Source organism: Galeopterus variegatus, unplaced genomic scaffold, assembly GCF_000696425.1.
Source record: "Galeopterus variegatus unplaced genomic scaffold, G_variegatus-3.0.2 Scaffold4928, whole genome shotgun sequence".
Taxonomy (NCBI): Eukaryota; Metazoa; Chordata; class Mammalia; order Dermoptera; family Cynocephalidae; genus Galeopterus; species Galeopterus variegatus.
In genome coordinates this window covers 38,272-55,669 of record NW_007731039.1, presented here as the reverse complement: position 1 = coordinate 55,669, position 17,398 = coordinate 38,272, and the positions used below count along the sequence as shown (strand labels likewise).

General features: G+C 32.1%; 1 protein-coding gene across 1 annotated transcript in view; it reads right to left on the bottom strand.

Annotated features, from left to right (window-relative positions):
• CNKSR2 (connector enhancer of kinase suppressor of Ras 2) overlaps positions 1-17,398 on the bottom strand; it is a 155,077-nt gene that overhangs the window by 115,031 nt on the left and 22,648 nt on the right. Inside the window, exon 5 of the mRNA XM_008588624.1 lies at positions 5,557-5,703. Within this exon, the coding sequence (XP_008586846.1) occupies positions 5,557-5,703 (147 nt within the window). The remainder of the gene's footprint in view (positions 1-5,556; positions 5,704-17,398) is intronic.

Sequence of the window (17,398 nt, the reverse complement as noted above, 5' to 3'; positions counted from 1 at the left end):
AAGTTCTTATTTAGTTCAAATACAATCTTATTATAATAACCAACGCTAGCATCATAAAATTGCTTTATGTTAACAACTCTCTTCTTAATCATCTAAACAAATGCTCCAGAGAAAATATATTCTGAATTTTGAGAGGCAAGAATCTGAATACAATCTTATAAGTTTCTTGACCATGTAAAGAATGTTAGGTCGAATTTGGAAAATTATTGGACATACCTTTTCCTGGCCAACCTTTTCTTAAGTAGTAAATTACTTGAAAAGAACTTAAGCAAGGGAAACGCATGTATTCAAAATTCTCCTACTCTTAGTTGTTTCACAGCTTTTTCTAGAATCCAAATTTGTAAATACGAAAGATTTGAGTCTTGTTTTATAAGCATGTAATTTTTCCTTTCCTATCAAACTCCCAAGAAACAAACATTTTCTCCTACCACAAATTTGATCAGGAAACCATATCTACCTAGGTTAAAAAATACAGATATATGTGCATAAAAATATGCATGTAGTTACATGGTATATAACTAATATAGATGTGAGAGTCACACTACAAAATAGCTTTTTCCACCAAATCATCAAATTTTGGACATTGTACTGAGGTGGAGTATTTAATCCTGTGCTGTCTGGTCTTACGGGCAACATTAAAACTGGACTTCCATTTTTCCCAAATTACAGTAAATATTACTTCTGAGATATTAACTAGGGAAAGGGTGGGTAATTTTTGCATTATAGGTGATTATTAGTAGTTAGTGTTAATGTTTTAAAGGCACTTGGCTCAAAAACATAAATGTGACTTAGATCCTTTAACTGATTTGCTTAAACATTGGTGAGCTAAAATTTGATGTGACAATTGCTTGCAGCTATTTACTAATTTGAGCATGTAAAACATAAAATTGTTCCTGAGTCCCAGTCAGCATGATTACAGTTTTAGTTAAAAATTTACTTTCTTCTCTCTAGTGTCATACCCAATATTAGTTATTTTCTTCAAATCATGCTTTTAAAACAAAACTCTCAGAAACATATCAACTTTGTTACTAATGGTTTTTTCAGTCACACCAATCTGTAACTTACTGAAATTAATTTTATTATTACTTCTGTGTTTTGATTTTACAGAAAGACTTTATTTTTTTTTATTTATTATTTTTTGTTTGTTTGTTTTCCTTTTTGTCTTTTTTTGTGTCCGGCAACGGATCGCAACCCTCAGTGTTGCGCCCGTACCGGACCGGGACCGGCAACGGGATTGCAACCCTCGGTGTTGCTCCCACACCTCGCTCAGCCAGTGAGTGGGAACCGGTCTGTATGTGGGATCCGAACCCTCGGCGGGAGCGCCACCGCGCTCCCAATGGTACACTGTAGCAGTGCGCCACCGGGCCGGCCCTACAGAAAGACTTTAAACATTCATATCTGTATTTTTAAAATTCCAATACAATCAGCATTCTCTAGTTGTTACACCAGTTGATAGACAAATCGACTGCTACGACTATTTTCTATTTCTTTTTCTGCTCAAAGTTATTTAAATATCCTGTAAAAATGGCATCAAGGTAATGCTAAATAATAAAATTTAAATGGAAAAACACAAAATCACAAAATAACACAAGTAACTATGTCACTGATATAAGAGATTTACGGATTAGAATACAGTTTAGGAACATAATTCTAATGATACAACTTGACGTTATTTTATATAAAAATGTCTTGAACATTATGTAAATCACTATGTTGAATTCGAACACTGACTTTTAGTGATCATTTCTGAGACGAATTCTCACCAAAAAAAGCTGAGTTCTTAAAAATTTTTAAAAATCGTTGATTCCCAGTGACGATTTCAAGGAACATTCTTATCAGTGTCCAGCTAATTCTCCCATAAACCTCTTGTAAGAAGAAAATGATACTACCCATGCATGCTTGTGGCCTATGCATACTAACTTAAAATTACAAACATCTAGAAATATATCTTGAAGTTTACCCAAAGTTCTCTGAGACTTCTCATCGAATTGGAAGAAACTGACCATAAGCAATCACAATGCTTACCAAAATCCAGGAAATTAGTAGAGGGTACCACTTAAAGAGATGTTTGAAAAACAGCTCTCGGAAAGGAATTCCTTGTCTGCTTTCTTAGAACAAAAGATTCTATCTCAGATGAGACATCTCTGCTTTTTATAAACGGGTACAAATGACAACAGAATTCAATTTTCCAGATATTATTAAATCTGCTTGCAGTATTAGAGTAAGGGATTGTCTTTCAGTTCTACTGCAAAATGTTGAGAAATCAGAAATTTATCAAAAGAGCTGCCAAATTTCATGAAATGTACTAATGGAATTGCTCTGTGAGCATGAAGCTGAATTGTATGCTTTTGTTTATTTGGCTATAATTTCATGAGTGAGTTCCAAAAGAAAATCCAAATCATAATTCATCATTGCAGTTAATTAATATTAGAAGTCACTATCCTTCAAAATATTTTAGAAATAAAACTTCTACTTTAATTAAAAATGTGGTATTCTTTAACAATTTTCTATCTTAGGGTAGATAAGGTTGTTTTATTTGTGTAGATAAAAATTATTTCCTTGTTAATTTAAGAAACATTATTCTTTATGTTAGAATAAAGTTGGTTTTTTATACGATGCATGTATTAGTGTCTACCTCCATACTTCACTGCTATATTTTATCTGAAAATGCTGGTAGGTAAATTAAGCCTGGTATAGTATAAGAAAAAGATGAAATAGACATATTGGGTTAAATAAATGCCACAGTTTCTTTCTTTTTGTATCCTCTATTTTAAATAATTCCTAGTAGACTAATGGCATACCCTATGAAAAAAGAAATAACCTAATTTCCAATTCTTCAAGTTTGAATGCTGAAGATTTATATTTAGGCAAGTTAATGAGTGTTTTTGGCTCCAACATACTTGTACACATACCAGAAGCAAGAATAGCACAAAAGAATGACACTGTGTCTACACAGGGGATTGTTAGTACATTTAGCATTTATGTTTCACATCTGATGTCATTTTCTTAGCAAGTAGGAAGAAAATGTAACCTCAAAGTCACGAATCCAAAACTGCCTTCAAGACCTTCTCATCCCACTATTTCTTTGACTTTTCCCCCTCTGGAGGCAGTATACATTCAACCTCCAGATCTGGTACCCTCAGGTTTTGTTCATCTCTGGTTGTATCAAAATCTATATTCTATAAAAATTCTGACCAGATAATTTCCATTATGCTTCTGTATGTCTTTGCATTTGAGCACAGGCCAAAGCCTTAAGATCAAGAAAGAACTCTATAATGGTACAATTTAGGTCTTCAAAATTGGTTGCAGGGAGATTTGGTAGTGGAGGTGGTGTGGTATGTTAGAGGATTTATCTATTGCCCTTACTCCTAAGACCTTGTTTTAGCACCACTAGGAAGTATTTAATTGACATAATACTCCTCCTTCTGATCTGTATAAAGTCAACCACTAAATCAATCTTCAAAAAAGTTAGAAGCAGTTTTTTTGCCCCAATAGTATTGTTTTTCTATAGGTGGTTGACCCTGGACAATACGTTTTAGGTGTTCCAAATTCTGTTAAATTAACAAATTGACAAAAATGTTGATATACATATATACGTATACGTATACACATGCATGTATATAAGCACTTATGTAAATTGTGATTTCCTTTTTTTCAGATTTCAGCATACTGAAAAAGTAAATTTATAAATAAAGGCAGCATAAGGAATAAATATAATTAATGATTTGATGAGGCACATTTCTTGGCATTTAGGAATAGACCTAGAAACAGTGCCTTAAAAATGTATTATAATTGTAGGGTAAGAAATGATGTGAGGTAATTTTAAAAATTAGTCTTTGTTCTCTAGTTTTGAATTCATACACCAAATGTATGCGAAACAAAAAAATGTCGGTCTTTCAATTATTTCAGCATTTTATATACAAGCAATTCTTTGCTAGGTACTGCCATTACTTTACTCACTTCAGTTTGTGCTTGTGGAAAAAAATCTACCAGGGGAACAAATTATCAATTTATTTGCTAGACATATTCCATCAAACATAGTGCATGGATCAACAAGAAACTATGGTCTTTTTTGGTGTTCAATGTGAAATATGAGGGACTAGAGAGGAGCTATTAAATTTAACTACACATATGCAAAGGAGAAAACCTAATGGCTGAAAGTGTGGGCCTCTTCTTCAGATTTCCCACCCCCTCAGACTTTGAAGAAGAATCTTTGGGAAAGACATATCAATAAGAAAATTCTAAGTGGAACAAAGAAGCAACTTATAATGCAGTGAGAAAAAAATGATGTGATGAGAAAGTCTGATCTGCTCATCAATGACTTAGTTAATGAGGCAAACATCGACCTCTGAACTTTAATGATAATCACATATCTTTGACAGTAGACATATACTGCAAGTCAAATGCATTTGGACATATTAATACAGTTTTACATATATTCATTTGAAAAATATAAAGTTTCACATTAAAATTTTAAAGACCTTAATGCTGGAACATTCTATATGTTTTTATATGATTTAAGTACAATGCCAACTTTGAGGCCAATAAGTAGTAAAGTTTTAAATAATGAGAAATCATCATAATCTATAAGGCCATTTGTGTGTAATGCAGAATTAACTTATTAGGAAAAAAAATCTATGAATGGTAAAAGATACTAATAGAGCTTAATAGCAATTTATATAGCCGTAACAACAATGCGTTTCATATATTGCTTTTCTTTTTAATCTAAAAAATGGGCAATGTTTTAGTTCAATGGGCAATTTAAATTTTTAAAAAATTTAGACTTGAGGTAATAGTCTCCTACTTTAAAAATGCAGGTTTTGTGAAGGACAAAAATTTCTATGTTTAAAAATTATGTCCTAACTGAAATGGAAGAATATGTATTACTTTCTTGCCTTTTGTCAATGATGATCATATTTTTATAACTTTCTAGATAACTCTTAATGAATATAATTTATCAACATCCAGAGTGATATTTTAGAGTGATGATTCAGGCTAAAGAAAAATGCAAAATTTCTAATGCAACAGTTTCCTATTTTTGCCACCCTATAGGGTGGAAAAGAGAAAAATGATCGACCAGGAAGAATGTAGTAGGCACATTTGAATCACTAATCCAAAACTTCATTTTCCTACTGTTTATAAATTACTATCTTATGACCTGATTAAAAAAAAACTGTATAAACTATAATCTAGCTTCTTCCAGAAGTATATGTGAATATAACTTATAAAATAGACTACATCACAAAAATGAAACCTCTTATTTTCATTTCTGTCCATATTTTGGTATGAAATAACTTGTGTCTTTTTTGGAATTATGCTTTAAATGTTTAGATATTAAGGCAGAGTTCTTTATCATTTGGGTTTTAGTTACTCTCTCAGATTTCATCACAATTAAGCCTATTAGGATAAGCTGTGAAGAGATCATTTCACAAACAAATTTTCAAAAGCATACAAGATTAATCCATATGCTGCTGAGATGAGGCACAATAAAGAAGCATTACTGAGATAATCTATGGCTAAAATGATGGTGTATGACTTATGATTAAGCTTCATTACCTGCAGAGCAAGGGGCTTCCATCTCATATTTTTCAGTAAAGCTGGTGCTGAGGTAAGCATGCTCTGAGGTCGCTTTTTCAAAGTTAAGATAACACCACTCGGGTCCTCTCGTAGTGCATTCACCAAATTTTTCAACTGCCACCCCACCTGGTAACCAGCAAAATCATTACAATAAAATTGAGGTACAGTATTCAAAGATTTAATGTTCTCCCCCTTTAATAAGATTAGTAAAAAAATCACATAATTGGTGTACCATCCTATCAATTTTCAGGAGATATACACTAAAATAGAAATTTTTATCTTTGAATTGATTAACCATGTTATTGCATTAGAGTCCATATCATTATGAGACAACATAATGGACATTAACCATGTCAAAGCAGAGGCTAAACACGGTATCCTATCAATGGAGTAATTTAGAATGTAAAGAAATTATATCACCATTAATGCTGCTCAGCTGCTAGGTCTAAATCCAAGTTCTGTTCACAAGTACAATTTAAAAACCACATGCCTGAAAACACTAGCAATGTCCTGCACTTACAAACTACAACACATGCTTTCTCATCACCATCTTTTAGAGATATGTGGTACAAGTGTCTCTAAATTAGACTGACATTTTACTACCAATAGCTAGTACTGACATACCAAGGCAACATTCTGACGCATGGATGAAAGCGCCAATAAAATAAACCTTTTACCATGCTATAAAGATAGAATAAAAATGACAAGGTAATGCTACTCCAATGCAGCAGCTATTGGAAATGTGTTCCAAACAACCCTATAAACTTAAAATATAGTGCACTCAATTTAATGAAGCCATTCTATTTGGATATCACTTCAAAACATATTGTATATTTAAAGTACTTGATAAATGTCTTGAAACCTGGCTTAACTGCTACCCATGTTAAATTGCTTTACTCATCATTCTTTTAAAATTCGAACATAGAATCATTATTGTTAGTTTGCTTTTAAAACAGACTAGTGATGTACTATCAGGTAAATGAAATCCTAAAACTATGTTTTAAAGAAACACATTAAAAATATCTATTATTACAAGATTTGTTTAAAAAAATACATTTCACATTTTAAAAAGAGAAGAACGTTTTATCCCAACTGTAATGGATTATAATTTTCCAGGATGTGTTATATAAATACACTGGGTCAAAATATGTCCTGGGTTGCAAGTAGGACTTAGCAAATGGTCTGAACAATGATCTAGTTTTTTCCTAGGCACTCAAAGTGAAAGAGAATGCGTGTCTTTTTTTCTGCTACTCATCATGTTTTTGTCTGGAAGATTTTGCTCTAGCTGGGGAGAATGAGCACTTCCATCAAAAGAAGCACAGGACCCCCAGAGACTATGAAGAAGAGGTAATCTGGAACACAACCACTGTAGGATGAGAGACTTCGGATATTTAATGAGCATTCATTTAAATTATAACCTCAACTACAGCTGAATTGAGTGATGATGAAGAGAAAGATTTAGGACAAAAAAGAAGTGAGACATTATAACGCTTAAAACCTCAGGAGTTTCAGATACAAATCAAAATGATCATTACAATATTTGGCTGACATGAATAAGAGGCTGCCAGTTAAAAAAAATCACGTTAGTATGGATCAACTACAGTAATGGAACCGGTCAAATGCCTCCATTATACATAAATGTGAATTATTATGTACCCCAAAGTATATTACATTGATTCTGATTCCTCTGATAGCCTAGTAGTATCCCTACAGCCATTTCTACAAGCCAAGAGCCAAAACAAAATGAATTCAAATCCAAGAGCTCATTTTGCTTGCCAAAAAAAATAAACGAATAAAATAATAATAATAATAAATAAATAAATATATATATATGACAGCAGATTCTGAATTATAAGTTTGGAGAGGGAAAACATACTGTTCATACAAAGAGTTTATGAATAACTTATTAATGATAACCATATTTTATTATTTATTTATTCGAGTAATGGCTAACTATACTAAAGCAATGTGATGGCTGTATCTTTCTTCCAGTATATCTATTCTTGACAATGAATAATACATTGATTTCTATCCACCAATTTCTTCCCATTTTACTCTATGATATGATCACTGTGATTAGTTGAAGATTTTTAAGGCTAGATGTGATATTTTCAGTGCAATTTGATTCATCCTGTTTTGTCACAATTTCTATATGCTCTTTTTGAGTAAACAATTCCAAAAAATAGAATTGTTTTTCCATGAGAAAGTGGAATTGTTTTTTAATGAAAAAGTTAATTTGGGTGGATTTTAATTTTATAGCTGAATGATATTTAATGGCAGAAAATTTGAGCATATAATTTTACTACTTCTTAATCAGCCTTTCCACTATTATTTACATAACATTAGCAACGTTTTAAATGAAAGCAAATAAATGTACACCAAGAACTACATATAGTATATATCTTTGGCTCCCAAATTCTACTTCCACTACCATAAGAAATGACTGGATAAAAGCACAAAGATAAATGTGCAACATATGCATACCAGTATTGTTTAAACCAACCAAAAATTGTAGATTAGGTAAATGTCCATTAGGAAGCGATGTGAAAATTGTTATGCGGAAAAAAGTAAGTTCCAAAATAGCAAATGTAATTCAATTCCACTTTTGTTAAAAAAATGTATATATAGAAAAATACAGAAAGATATACAACACCATTAATGGTGATTACATTACAGGGAAATAAAGACTGCAATATATGTTTCCCTCATACTTTTATTTCCTGAACTTTTGGCAATAAACACGAGTTACTTTATAAACCACAAAATACATGGGCCCAGTCCAGGAATGGGAATATTTCAACTAGAAAAAATATGAATTTTATGAAATATCTAGTCAGTACTATTTGTTATGGATGGAAAATTTCCACAAAAAGTACACAATCAGAAAGGCAACACTATTTAAAACAGTAAAAGGTGGTGATGGGGAAATAAAATCTTCTTTGTGCATTACACTTTTAGATGATTAGGAAAAGAGAATACAAATTTATTACTCGGGCGTGTTCAATAAGTTAAGAACTACATTATCTGCTGATTTTTGATTCAGTGAATGATTTCAGTAGGTACTCTACTTGAGCATTAAATCAGTTTCACCTAGAAATTACTGAATAAGAATGAATCTGAGTAATTCAGTTTTTATGTAATGTTTTTCTCAATAACATAGGTAGGTTTTAGTTATCAGTCCCATCCTAGAACTTGAATACTGCATAAACAGCAACCAGACCTCATGCCTTTCTCATTTGAATAGTCCTTTTTTCCTTAGTCTTTTCTCAAACTACTTAATCTGGATAATTTCTAAATTACTTACTATCTTCTCTACTATATATAATTCTTAACAATTGTCCCTATTTATAGTGTTGTACCATGTTCTATTCAAGGGCAAATATGACATGGTCCTAGAATAAGAATAATGATTCCCAGTTCTGAATCTGTGATATCCTAACATACCTTCAGCCATATGAGGAGGTGTACTAAATTCTTGAAATTAATCTATTTCCCTTTATCTGTTACTGGTTGACAGATTATAGGGGGAAGTGAGTAGATGGTATAGTAAAATGAGGCAAGTATGTGTGTTACAACTTCAAGAAGGCTGGGAGATACCACGTTAGGAGCTAAATGTAACAATACACAAGTCAAAATAGATAAATTATATAAATACATTTTAATCATTTTTCAAGATTAATTTTCCATTTTCTCATTTAAGTTTCTGGCGATAGTTTTAAAATATAAAGTGTGATAGACCTGAATCTGAAACCATGTAAAGATGTAATAGTAATATGAAAAATGATTGCAAAGTATTCCTTCCATTGGCTGCAATGAAAGTCTTTATGCACTAGGAGATAGAGAGAGCTTTAAAAAAAGGGGTCCTAATGGCTACTAATAGAAGAGTATAAGCTGCTAATATGGGAAGGACTTAAATAAGATACAAAATTTAAAGAAACAGGTTATGGATAAATATGAAGAAAAACATTCAAAGATATTCAAAAAAAGGAACTGGCTGATAAAAAGAGATGTTTCAATATTCTTGCATAGGCCAAATAATTAGATAACTTCCAAAATCACAATACATTCCAACTCTAACACAGAATGGGTAGGAACATGCAAATATGAGGGTACTTCAAAAACTTGTGGAAAAAGTAGAATAAAAAGATAATAGGTATCTTTCCATGAACTTTTTGAAGTACACTAGTAGATGATGACAATAGATTAGCTTGAGTAAAGAAATGTGGTCCTGCTACATTACATCTCTGCCTACTTATATTCCATCTTTTCTTTCTCTTCACAACCAATAAATGCAGGTGTTTCCTTTAGGCTAGTGTTAGATACTTTTCTAAAATTTCATGCTGTCTTCTTAAGGTAATCTCTTCTCTTTCAAGAGCTTCTGCTAACAATTTCCCATATATAACTCCCAAAACTTTCTCATCATCTCTGCTTCCTATTGAGAACTCTAGTCAAATATTTCTAATTGTTCAGTTCATCCATGCCAGTAGCTACTGAATAATCAAGCACCAACAATTCATTGTGTTAGATCCTTCACATCTATATGACATTCTTTTTATTCATATTTTCATTCTTATAACAGCCCAATGAGGATAAACTATCAAACCCATTTTACACGTGAAGAAACTGAAGCAAAAAGAGATTGTTTTCTCGGCTGAGATTACAAAGTTAAGTAGCAAGGCCAGATTTACATTCAAGTCTATTCAATTCTAAAGCACAGTATCTTCCCCTGAATATCCATTGATAGTTCATATGAATGCAACACTTTAAAAATCAAACTCATTGTTTCCTTACTTTCATTTGCCAGAAGAAAAAAAAAAAAGTTCCCCATCATCCTCTCAAGTTTAGAGTTGAGAGTCACCCATAACTGTTCCCCTCTTTTTAATCCGTGTACATGTCCTAAAGAATAGATCCTAGTAACTAACGCCTCCTGTCACTGCCTTAGTTCTGGCTTGGGTACCTGCTTGTTAGACTTAAGAGTCCTAACCTGTATTTCTGCTTCTAGTCTTTTGCAGCTGCAAGGTATTGCTACAAAACCTTTGACTAGCTCTCTAAAGGTCCAAATAAAGAACCAATCCACAAACAGGTCCTTCATCAATATGGTCACAGTTTTGTCTCCAATTATTCCTCTTCGATATGGTTCTCAAACTTCAGCATTTGTTAGAATCACCTAGAAGGATTGTTAAAAGACAGACTGCTGAGTTTTAACCCCCAGAATTTTTGATCCAATAGGTTTGGGGTCTGAGAATTTGCTTTTTTTTTTTTTTGTAATAGAAGTTCCCAAGTGATACTGATTCTACAGGTCCTGACACCACATTTTGAGAATGCTGTAACAGATAAGCTCCTTGAAGGCAGTGACTTGCCCATGTCTAGAATATTTTAGGTGCTTAATGTGTTTTTAAGACTAGACATAATAACTCATAAATCAGTATTTATTGTGTGCCTTCCATGTTGTATGGAAACAATGGTGAATGCAGCACAGTCTGTGCCTCATTAAAGAACATAATAAGCAGGCGAAGAGATGAGCAGGTGAATAAACATTCACAACACACTAAGAGAAGTACCTCAATAGGGTGAATACAGGGTATAATTCAAGCCCTCAAAAGAGACACTTAACCTCTCCTTGAGGGCTCAAGGAAGATTTCCAATTAGTGTAAGCTGAATTCTTAGGAGGTGGAAAGGTGAAGGGGATGTGAGGGTTGATGGGGTGAAGAAAGCTGTGAGATGAAGTATCACTAATTTGAGCAACTTTCAGTAGTTCAGTATTGGTGGATGATAGAACAAGAGGAGTAATGATGCAGAACAAAGAAACAGAGGTCAGATGACTACAAAAGGCTTTAAAGTTGATGATTAAAAGTTGGTTGAGTAGTGAATATAAGTTTCCCTCAAACACTGTGCTTTTCTCTTCAGCTCTACTTTGCACTTTTCCCTCTGCTTGTAATTTTTCTCTTGCCTACAAAATCTTACCTAATTTTTCTCTTGCCTACAAAATCTTACCTATCTATAAAGCCTCATCTTACATGCAATATCCATCATAAAACCTCTTCTTACAGCTGGCACCATATTTTCCTCATGTGAATCTCACAGCACACTGTATCTCTCTAGGGGCATTTTCATGCACTGTTATTACATTTTTCTTCTCTCCCTCCTCTCTACCTACTCTCACAAAACTGGATTTTGAGGGTTTTTTTTTTTATTAAAAACACTGAGTCTTATTTGTCTGGATATACTCTGCAATAAATAAGGAGGCTTACAAATGGTAGACACAATCAATATTTGTTAATAACTTGGCTAGTGAGATAATATGGTAACATGAGAATGTAAATGTTTCAGAGACAATAAAGTGCCTTGAAACTCCAAAGGAGGGTTTAGTTTTGTATGTAAAACCAAGATGTAGTATTAAAATTTTCTGTAAATGTGGTATACTTAAATTCTGCTGTATAAAATAAAAAAATGTAACATAATTGACACTAAAGTTGTGACAGGCATTCTTTACCTCAAATTACCAAATAAACTTTCTCCTTATAAAGTTTGAAAAAAAGTAGTATTTCTATCTCAGATAATCCAGACCTAGTCATAGTGATGTCATTATGATAAGTAATAGAACAGTGTATGTAGTTGCTATTTTGCTAGAAAGATTCTATTTTACCATACACATTATATAAACACTTAAGATTTTTTTCCAGAAAAATATTTTATAGTGGTTGTAAGTAGTCCAAGTTCCTCTTTCTCAACATTTTAATAGAGTATTTTATTCACATTTAGTTCATGGGCTGGAACGAACCTTTTAAAAACCACCTTATGCATCTCACACAAAATATGCCTTATTATTAGCTATAGATAATATTTTTTCACACATGCTGAACTACAATTATCTTCCTCATTGTCCAAGGTAGCAGAAGTCAGTGTCTCCAAGAAATGGCAATTCATATTGCTTCCTAATTTATATATAATTCCCAACGTGTACATTAAAACATATTTTATATACAACACAAACAGGATTAAAATTTCCCAAGAAGGTAATTAAGGTATCCCAAGTGTTAAAAGCAAGAGGTTCTGCTTTCTTGTGGATGGGGCTTGTAATTGTTTTCATCAGGCTGAAGCAGACAGTAGGTGTTCCTGGGTGAAAGGCAACATAAGTGGGTAGGTCTTGGACAATTGGTTGCCTGGATTATGTTCACAAGAGGCCTCGGGGTTGGTGCTGAAGAGATGAGAGGTTTCCTTTCCTCTGGGTACATAGAGGGAAGAAGTTGTCTCTGACCCCTTTAGAACTTGCCCTGACCTATCTGTTTTCCACACAACAGTTGGTGAATTATTTGACCAACATATGAAAAGAGAATCTCTACTCTATGGTCCTAAATATAGCCAAAGTTACAAATAAGCATAAATGTAAGAATCTAAGCCTATCAACCCAGATCTTCTTTATTATTTTATTTATTTATTTATTTATTTATTTATTTATTTTTTGCAGAGGGCCAGCATGGGGATTCTTTACCTTTTTCATGGCTATATTTGGAGTTACAAGACAGCATCTTTATACCCACAGTTAGAAAGATAGGACATTTCTTAAAATATTTCAAAGTTATTACCCTTCACAAGACAAAGAAACAGATTCATTATCAACATGCACACATGATCTTGTGTATACACACACTCTTCATGACAGACTGTAATGTATAAATCATACCTTTCCACAAAGGAAATTTCAGAGACTTGAGATGTGCCTATATGAATGTCTGATGACATGAGTCATGCTATACCCAAATGTCTTCCTGTTCTTTAAAAGCACTGAAGAGACTTAATTCAATACACAACCCATCACACTGCAGATAATGACACTCTGTCTTTGCCAAATTTTTTGGTGCTGAAATATTTATTATAGTGTTCTGTTTCTTTGCATTACTAAAAAGTTATTGAAGTATATAGTAAATTAAACATTTGATGCCAACGACTACCTATTTCTTTAGCAAAATAAGCTATATGAAGGAATTATACAGATATGAACATTTCAGAAGTAATGAATTTTGACATTCAATGTCTTTCAAAGATCCTAGAACCACTAAATCTTGAGTACCAATATACAAAATACACTTTCACCTAAATTTATTTTTTTCACAAAATATTAATAAGAAAGTCTTACAATATTAAACTCTGGTACATTTGGAAATATTCTAATTTTGCTCTTCTACAATCATTCATTCACTGAATAGAAATAAAGAATTACTCACGCTTCAAATATAAAGGAATATAAGCTAAAGGGTATGCATTTGGTTAAGAAACTGCAAATAATTGATTTTACATCCTAACAGTAATTTAAACAGGTAAATCAGAGTATTCAGAAATGTTCCAAGGTTTATCTATTTTGAATAAAACCTTAGTATTGATGTATTTTACAAACATGACTGGAAGAGATAGTCTTGAAAGAAGATAAAAGAAACAAACATTTGAAAAGGAGGAATATAGGAATTAAAAATTTTATTTTCATTAGGGGAAAATAACCCACTATTTTATGTCTTTATTCATTAAGCCATTCTTCACTTCATATCCTCCTTAACTTTAAAAGACACTTACTTATCCAGTGAAATAAGAGTATGTCAAGGCATTTGTTTTATATATGGCTTAATTTTACTGTAAAACTTGGACCATGTTGAGCTGCTCACAATTTAAATTTACATATATCTGTTTTAATACTTAATATTTTCACGTGAATTTCACAGTCATGTATATACAGTGTATGAATATATGTATATATATGTATGTACAGTATTTAAAGAGATATCACTAACAAAGAACAATTTTTCATTGCTAAAGATGGATAGGGAGTCAATTCTAGCACTCTAAGAAGCTAGTACCTTACCCCCGACTTCCCCTTGAAACTTTTACCCCATAATCAAGAAGTTCTGAGGGCTAAATAAGAATTTCTTGATTGACTCATGAATAAGCTCATGGGAGGAATATAGTAATCATATTTTTTTCCTTTAAATTTTACAAATCACCTATACAGTTTTCACCAAAGGTGGTGACTTTCTATACCCTGTTACTTGCACTATCTCCTAATATATTAACTGCAGCCTTTGTATCGATGGTGTCTCTGCTACTGTGATAAGCTGATTCAAAAGCTGTGGGTATAGTTCAGCATCTTAAACATACAGTTCTCTTTCCCTTCTCCCATTTCAACATGGCATTTGTAATGTTGTGGTTTCTGAAAGCCAAAGGTTTATTTTGGAGGTGTCATGGTTTTCACTCATATATGCTATAAAAAAACTAAATCAAATCCAATATTATTTTTATTTCAGCAACATTCATGATATCCTTTGACTTCTCAAAATCATAAACTTGACTGGGTCTGAAAGCCTCTGTTAGAGAGAGAAGAGGAGGAAGACAATCACATTGTAGTAAAAGGTGAAGATGTGGGGTAAACCTCTGATGATACTGCAGAACCTCAGTCCCCAAAAGAGCAGTAACATATTTTAAAAGAACCATAACACTACAGATTTTTAACTAAAATTTTTATAAAGATATTTGCATGGCTTCAATTTTAAAACAATTTTATGTCTGCATATATTTGGAAGTTATTAAATTTTAGCCATTCCTTCCTATATTTAATTTCTTTTCTTCTTGCAAAGACACTTTATTTTAAAATAAAAAGAAGACTCCCAGTTACCAAAGCTAAGAGATAAAACAAAGCATCATTATCTAAAAATCTAAAAGTCCTGTTTATAGAAATCCTGAGAAAACATATATACTTATGAAAAATTCATGCCTAAATTTAACTTAGAACCCAAATGACAAGAGTATTTATTTAAAAAGCAACCCAAACCTTAGTAACCAAAAAGTAACATGTTTAAAAATTTACAGCTTTGCTATGAGTAATTTTTAAAATGTCATTTACTAGTACACATTTAACAAAGATACACTTATTTGAAAATGCTAGCAAATATTGCAATGTATGTCTATATTTATCAAAACACAAAACTAAAAGCATGTATATATATGCATATATATAGCTAACTAAACAGCATTCTAAATATTAATAAAAATTTTTAGTTTAAAAACTTTCATAATGGCTGTAAACACTTTCACTGCAAAAGTTATCTTTAGAAATCAATTTACCAGAATTCCAGCAACTCAGACAAAAATGATAATGTCAGCTCTAAATGGGGCCATAGTGAACTCTATATGCCATTTGTCCTAATTTTAAAAAATTCTTTATTGCCCAGCATTAGAGTAATAAAATGTAGAAGGGACAGTGTGAGAGGAAATGTAAAGTAATGAATTGTTACATTACCTACAATTTCAGCTGCTATGCAATCAGAATGTTAATTTAGTGCATGAAACCTACACCTGAATCCTAGAGCTAAATAACATAAAAAGAGTAAGATTAATGTCACTGTCTCTTGAATTTCCTATTATATGGTGTTCGATAGTATTTCCCTCATATATAATAACTTTTTTATCAGGCAGTTAAATGTTATCTACTAATAGTCCACCCCTATTACAAGTAGGAAGTGACTCAGGCAATTGTGACTGGCAGACTATTACTTTTTTGATGAGAGTGGGAGAAGGACTGAAGTTATTGATACTGATTTGCAAATGAACTACTCACTTAATAAGTTAATGAGCCAGAGTACGTAAGAACTTCAGCCAATATATACATTTTAAATATACAAAATAATCACTTATAAGGAAATCATTTCAAAGTCCATGTAAAATAACTAGATCATATTAACTGTTAATACTGAAAGATGTATTGTAATAATAAAAATAAATTAGAGTAACCATTTAAAAAAGCAATTATTCTTTTCCTGGTGAAGCTAGTAAGAACTGCGTAAATGAGACATGAACAAAACAGGATACAGATATCTGTAGAGAAAATAAATTGGTTACTATTATTGAGGTATCATGCAACTTATCTCCTTTATATAAGGACTTAAGATAATAAATTTTAGTTTGATAACAAATAAATCATAAAATATTACATTTGATGATAGAGTAATGAATTGATTTCTCTAGGCAAAATAAAAAATACAGTTTATGTCAATATGCGACACTTCAAAACAAGTTTCCACACAGTCTCATCAAATATACAATATTCGATGTAAAATAAAAGAAAAAAAACTATCATCATCTCATAAATTACCTACTACATAAGGTAGAATCTTAAATAAAATATTACTATGGTAACTGAAATCTATGATACATTGTTTCCTTTAATTTTTGGTAAATGCTTCTTCATAATTTTTTCCCCTTCCAAAAGAGAATAATTTATTTGTTCTGTTTTAGGATACCAATTTCTTAGAATCCTAACATACTTATTTTAGGGTATTATCAGAACTATTTATTAAGCAATATGTTAAACACCATGCTAACATAATTAATCTTTGTAGTCCAGTAACATCTTGTGTTTACAGGAGTAAGATGTGGGGTACATCAGAAAGATTGCCATTTGAGGTCTCAGTTTTCAATATTTTGGGTATAAGGAATTATAAAATAAATGCTTTCCCCTTTGAAAAAAGAGGAGAAGAAAATAGGCAAGAATAAAGAAAACTGAAGAAGGTAAAGAATGGAGGAGAAATAGTCAAGTGGGAAGAGGAAAGCAGAAGAAAAACTAAAAATTAAGGGCAACAACTTAGTAAATTATAAAAGAGAAAGAGGAAGTACATCTGTTGTTAGACAATATGATGGTACTGATTCCACTCAATGAGCCACTTATTTTTGCTGAAGACCAGTGAAGGGGGAGTAGGGTGAAATGGAGGGAAAAGGAGAGATGAACTTTAATGGGTCACCCCTCTCTCCATTCTGATTATGTTGGCTTCCCCTTTGA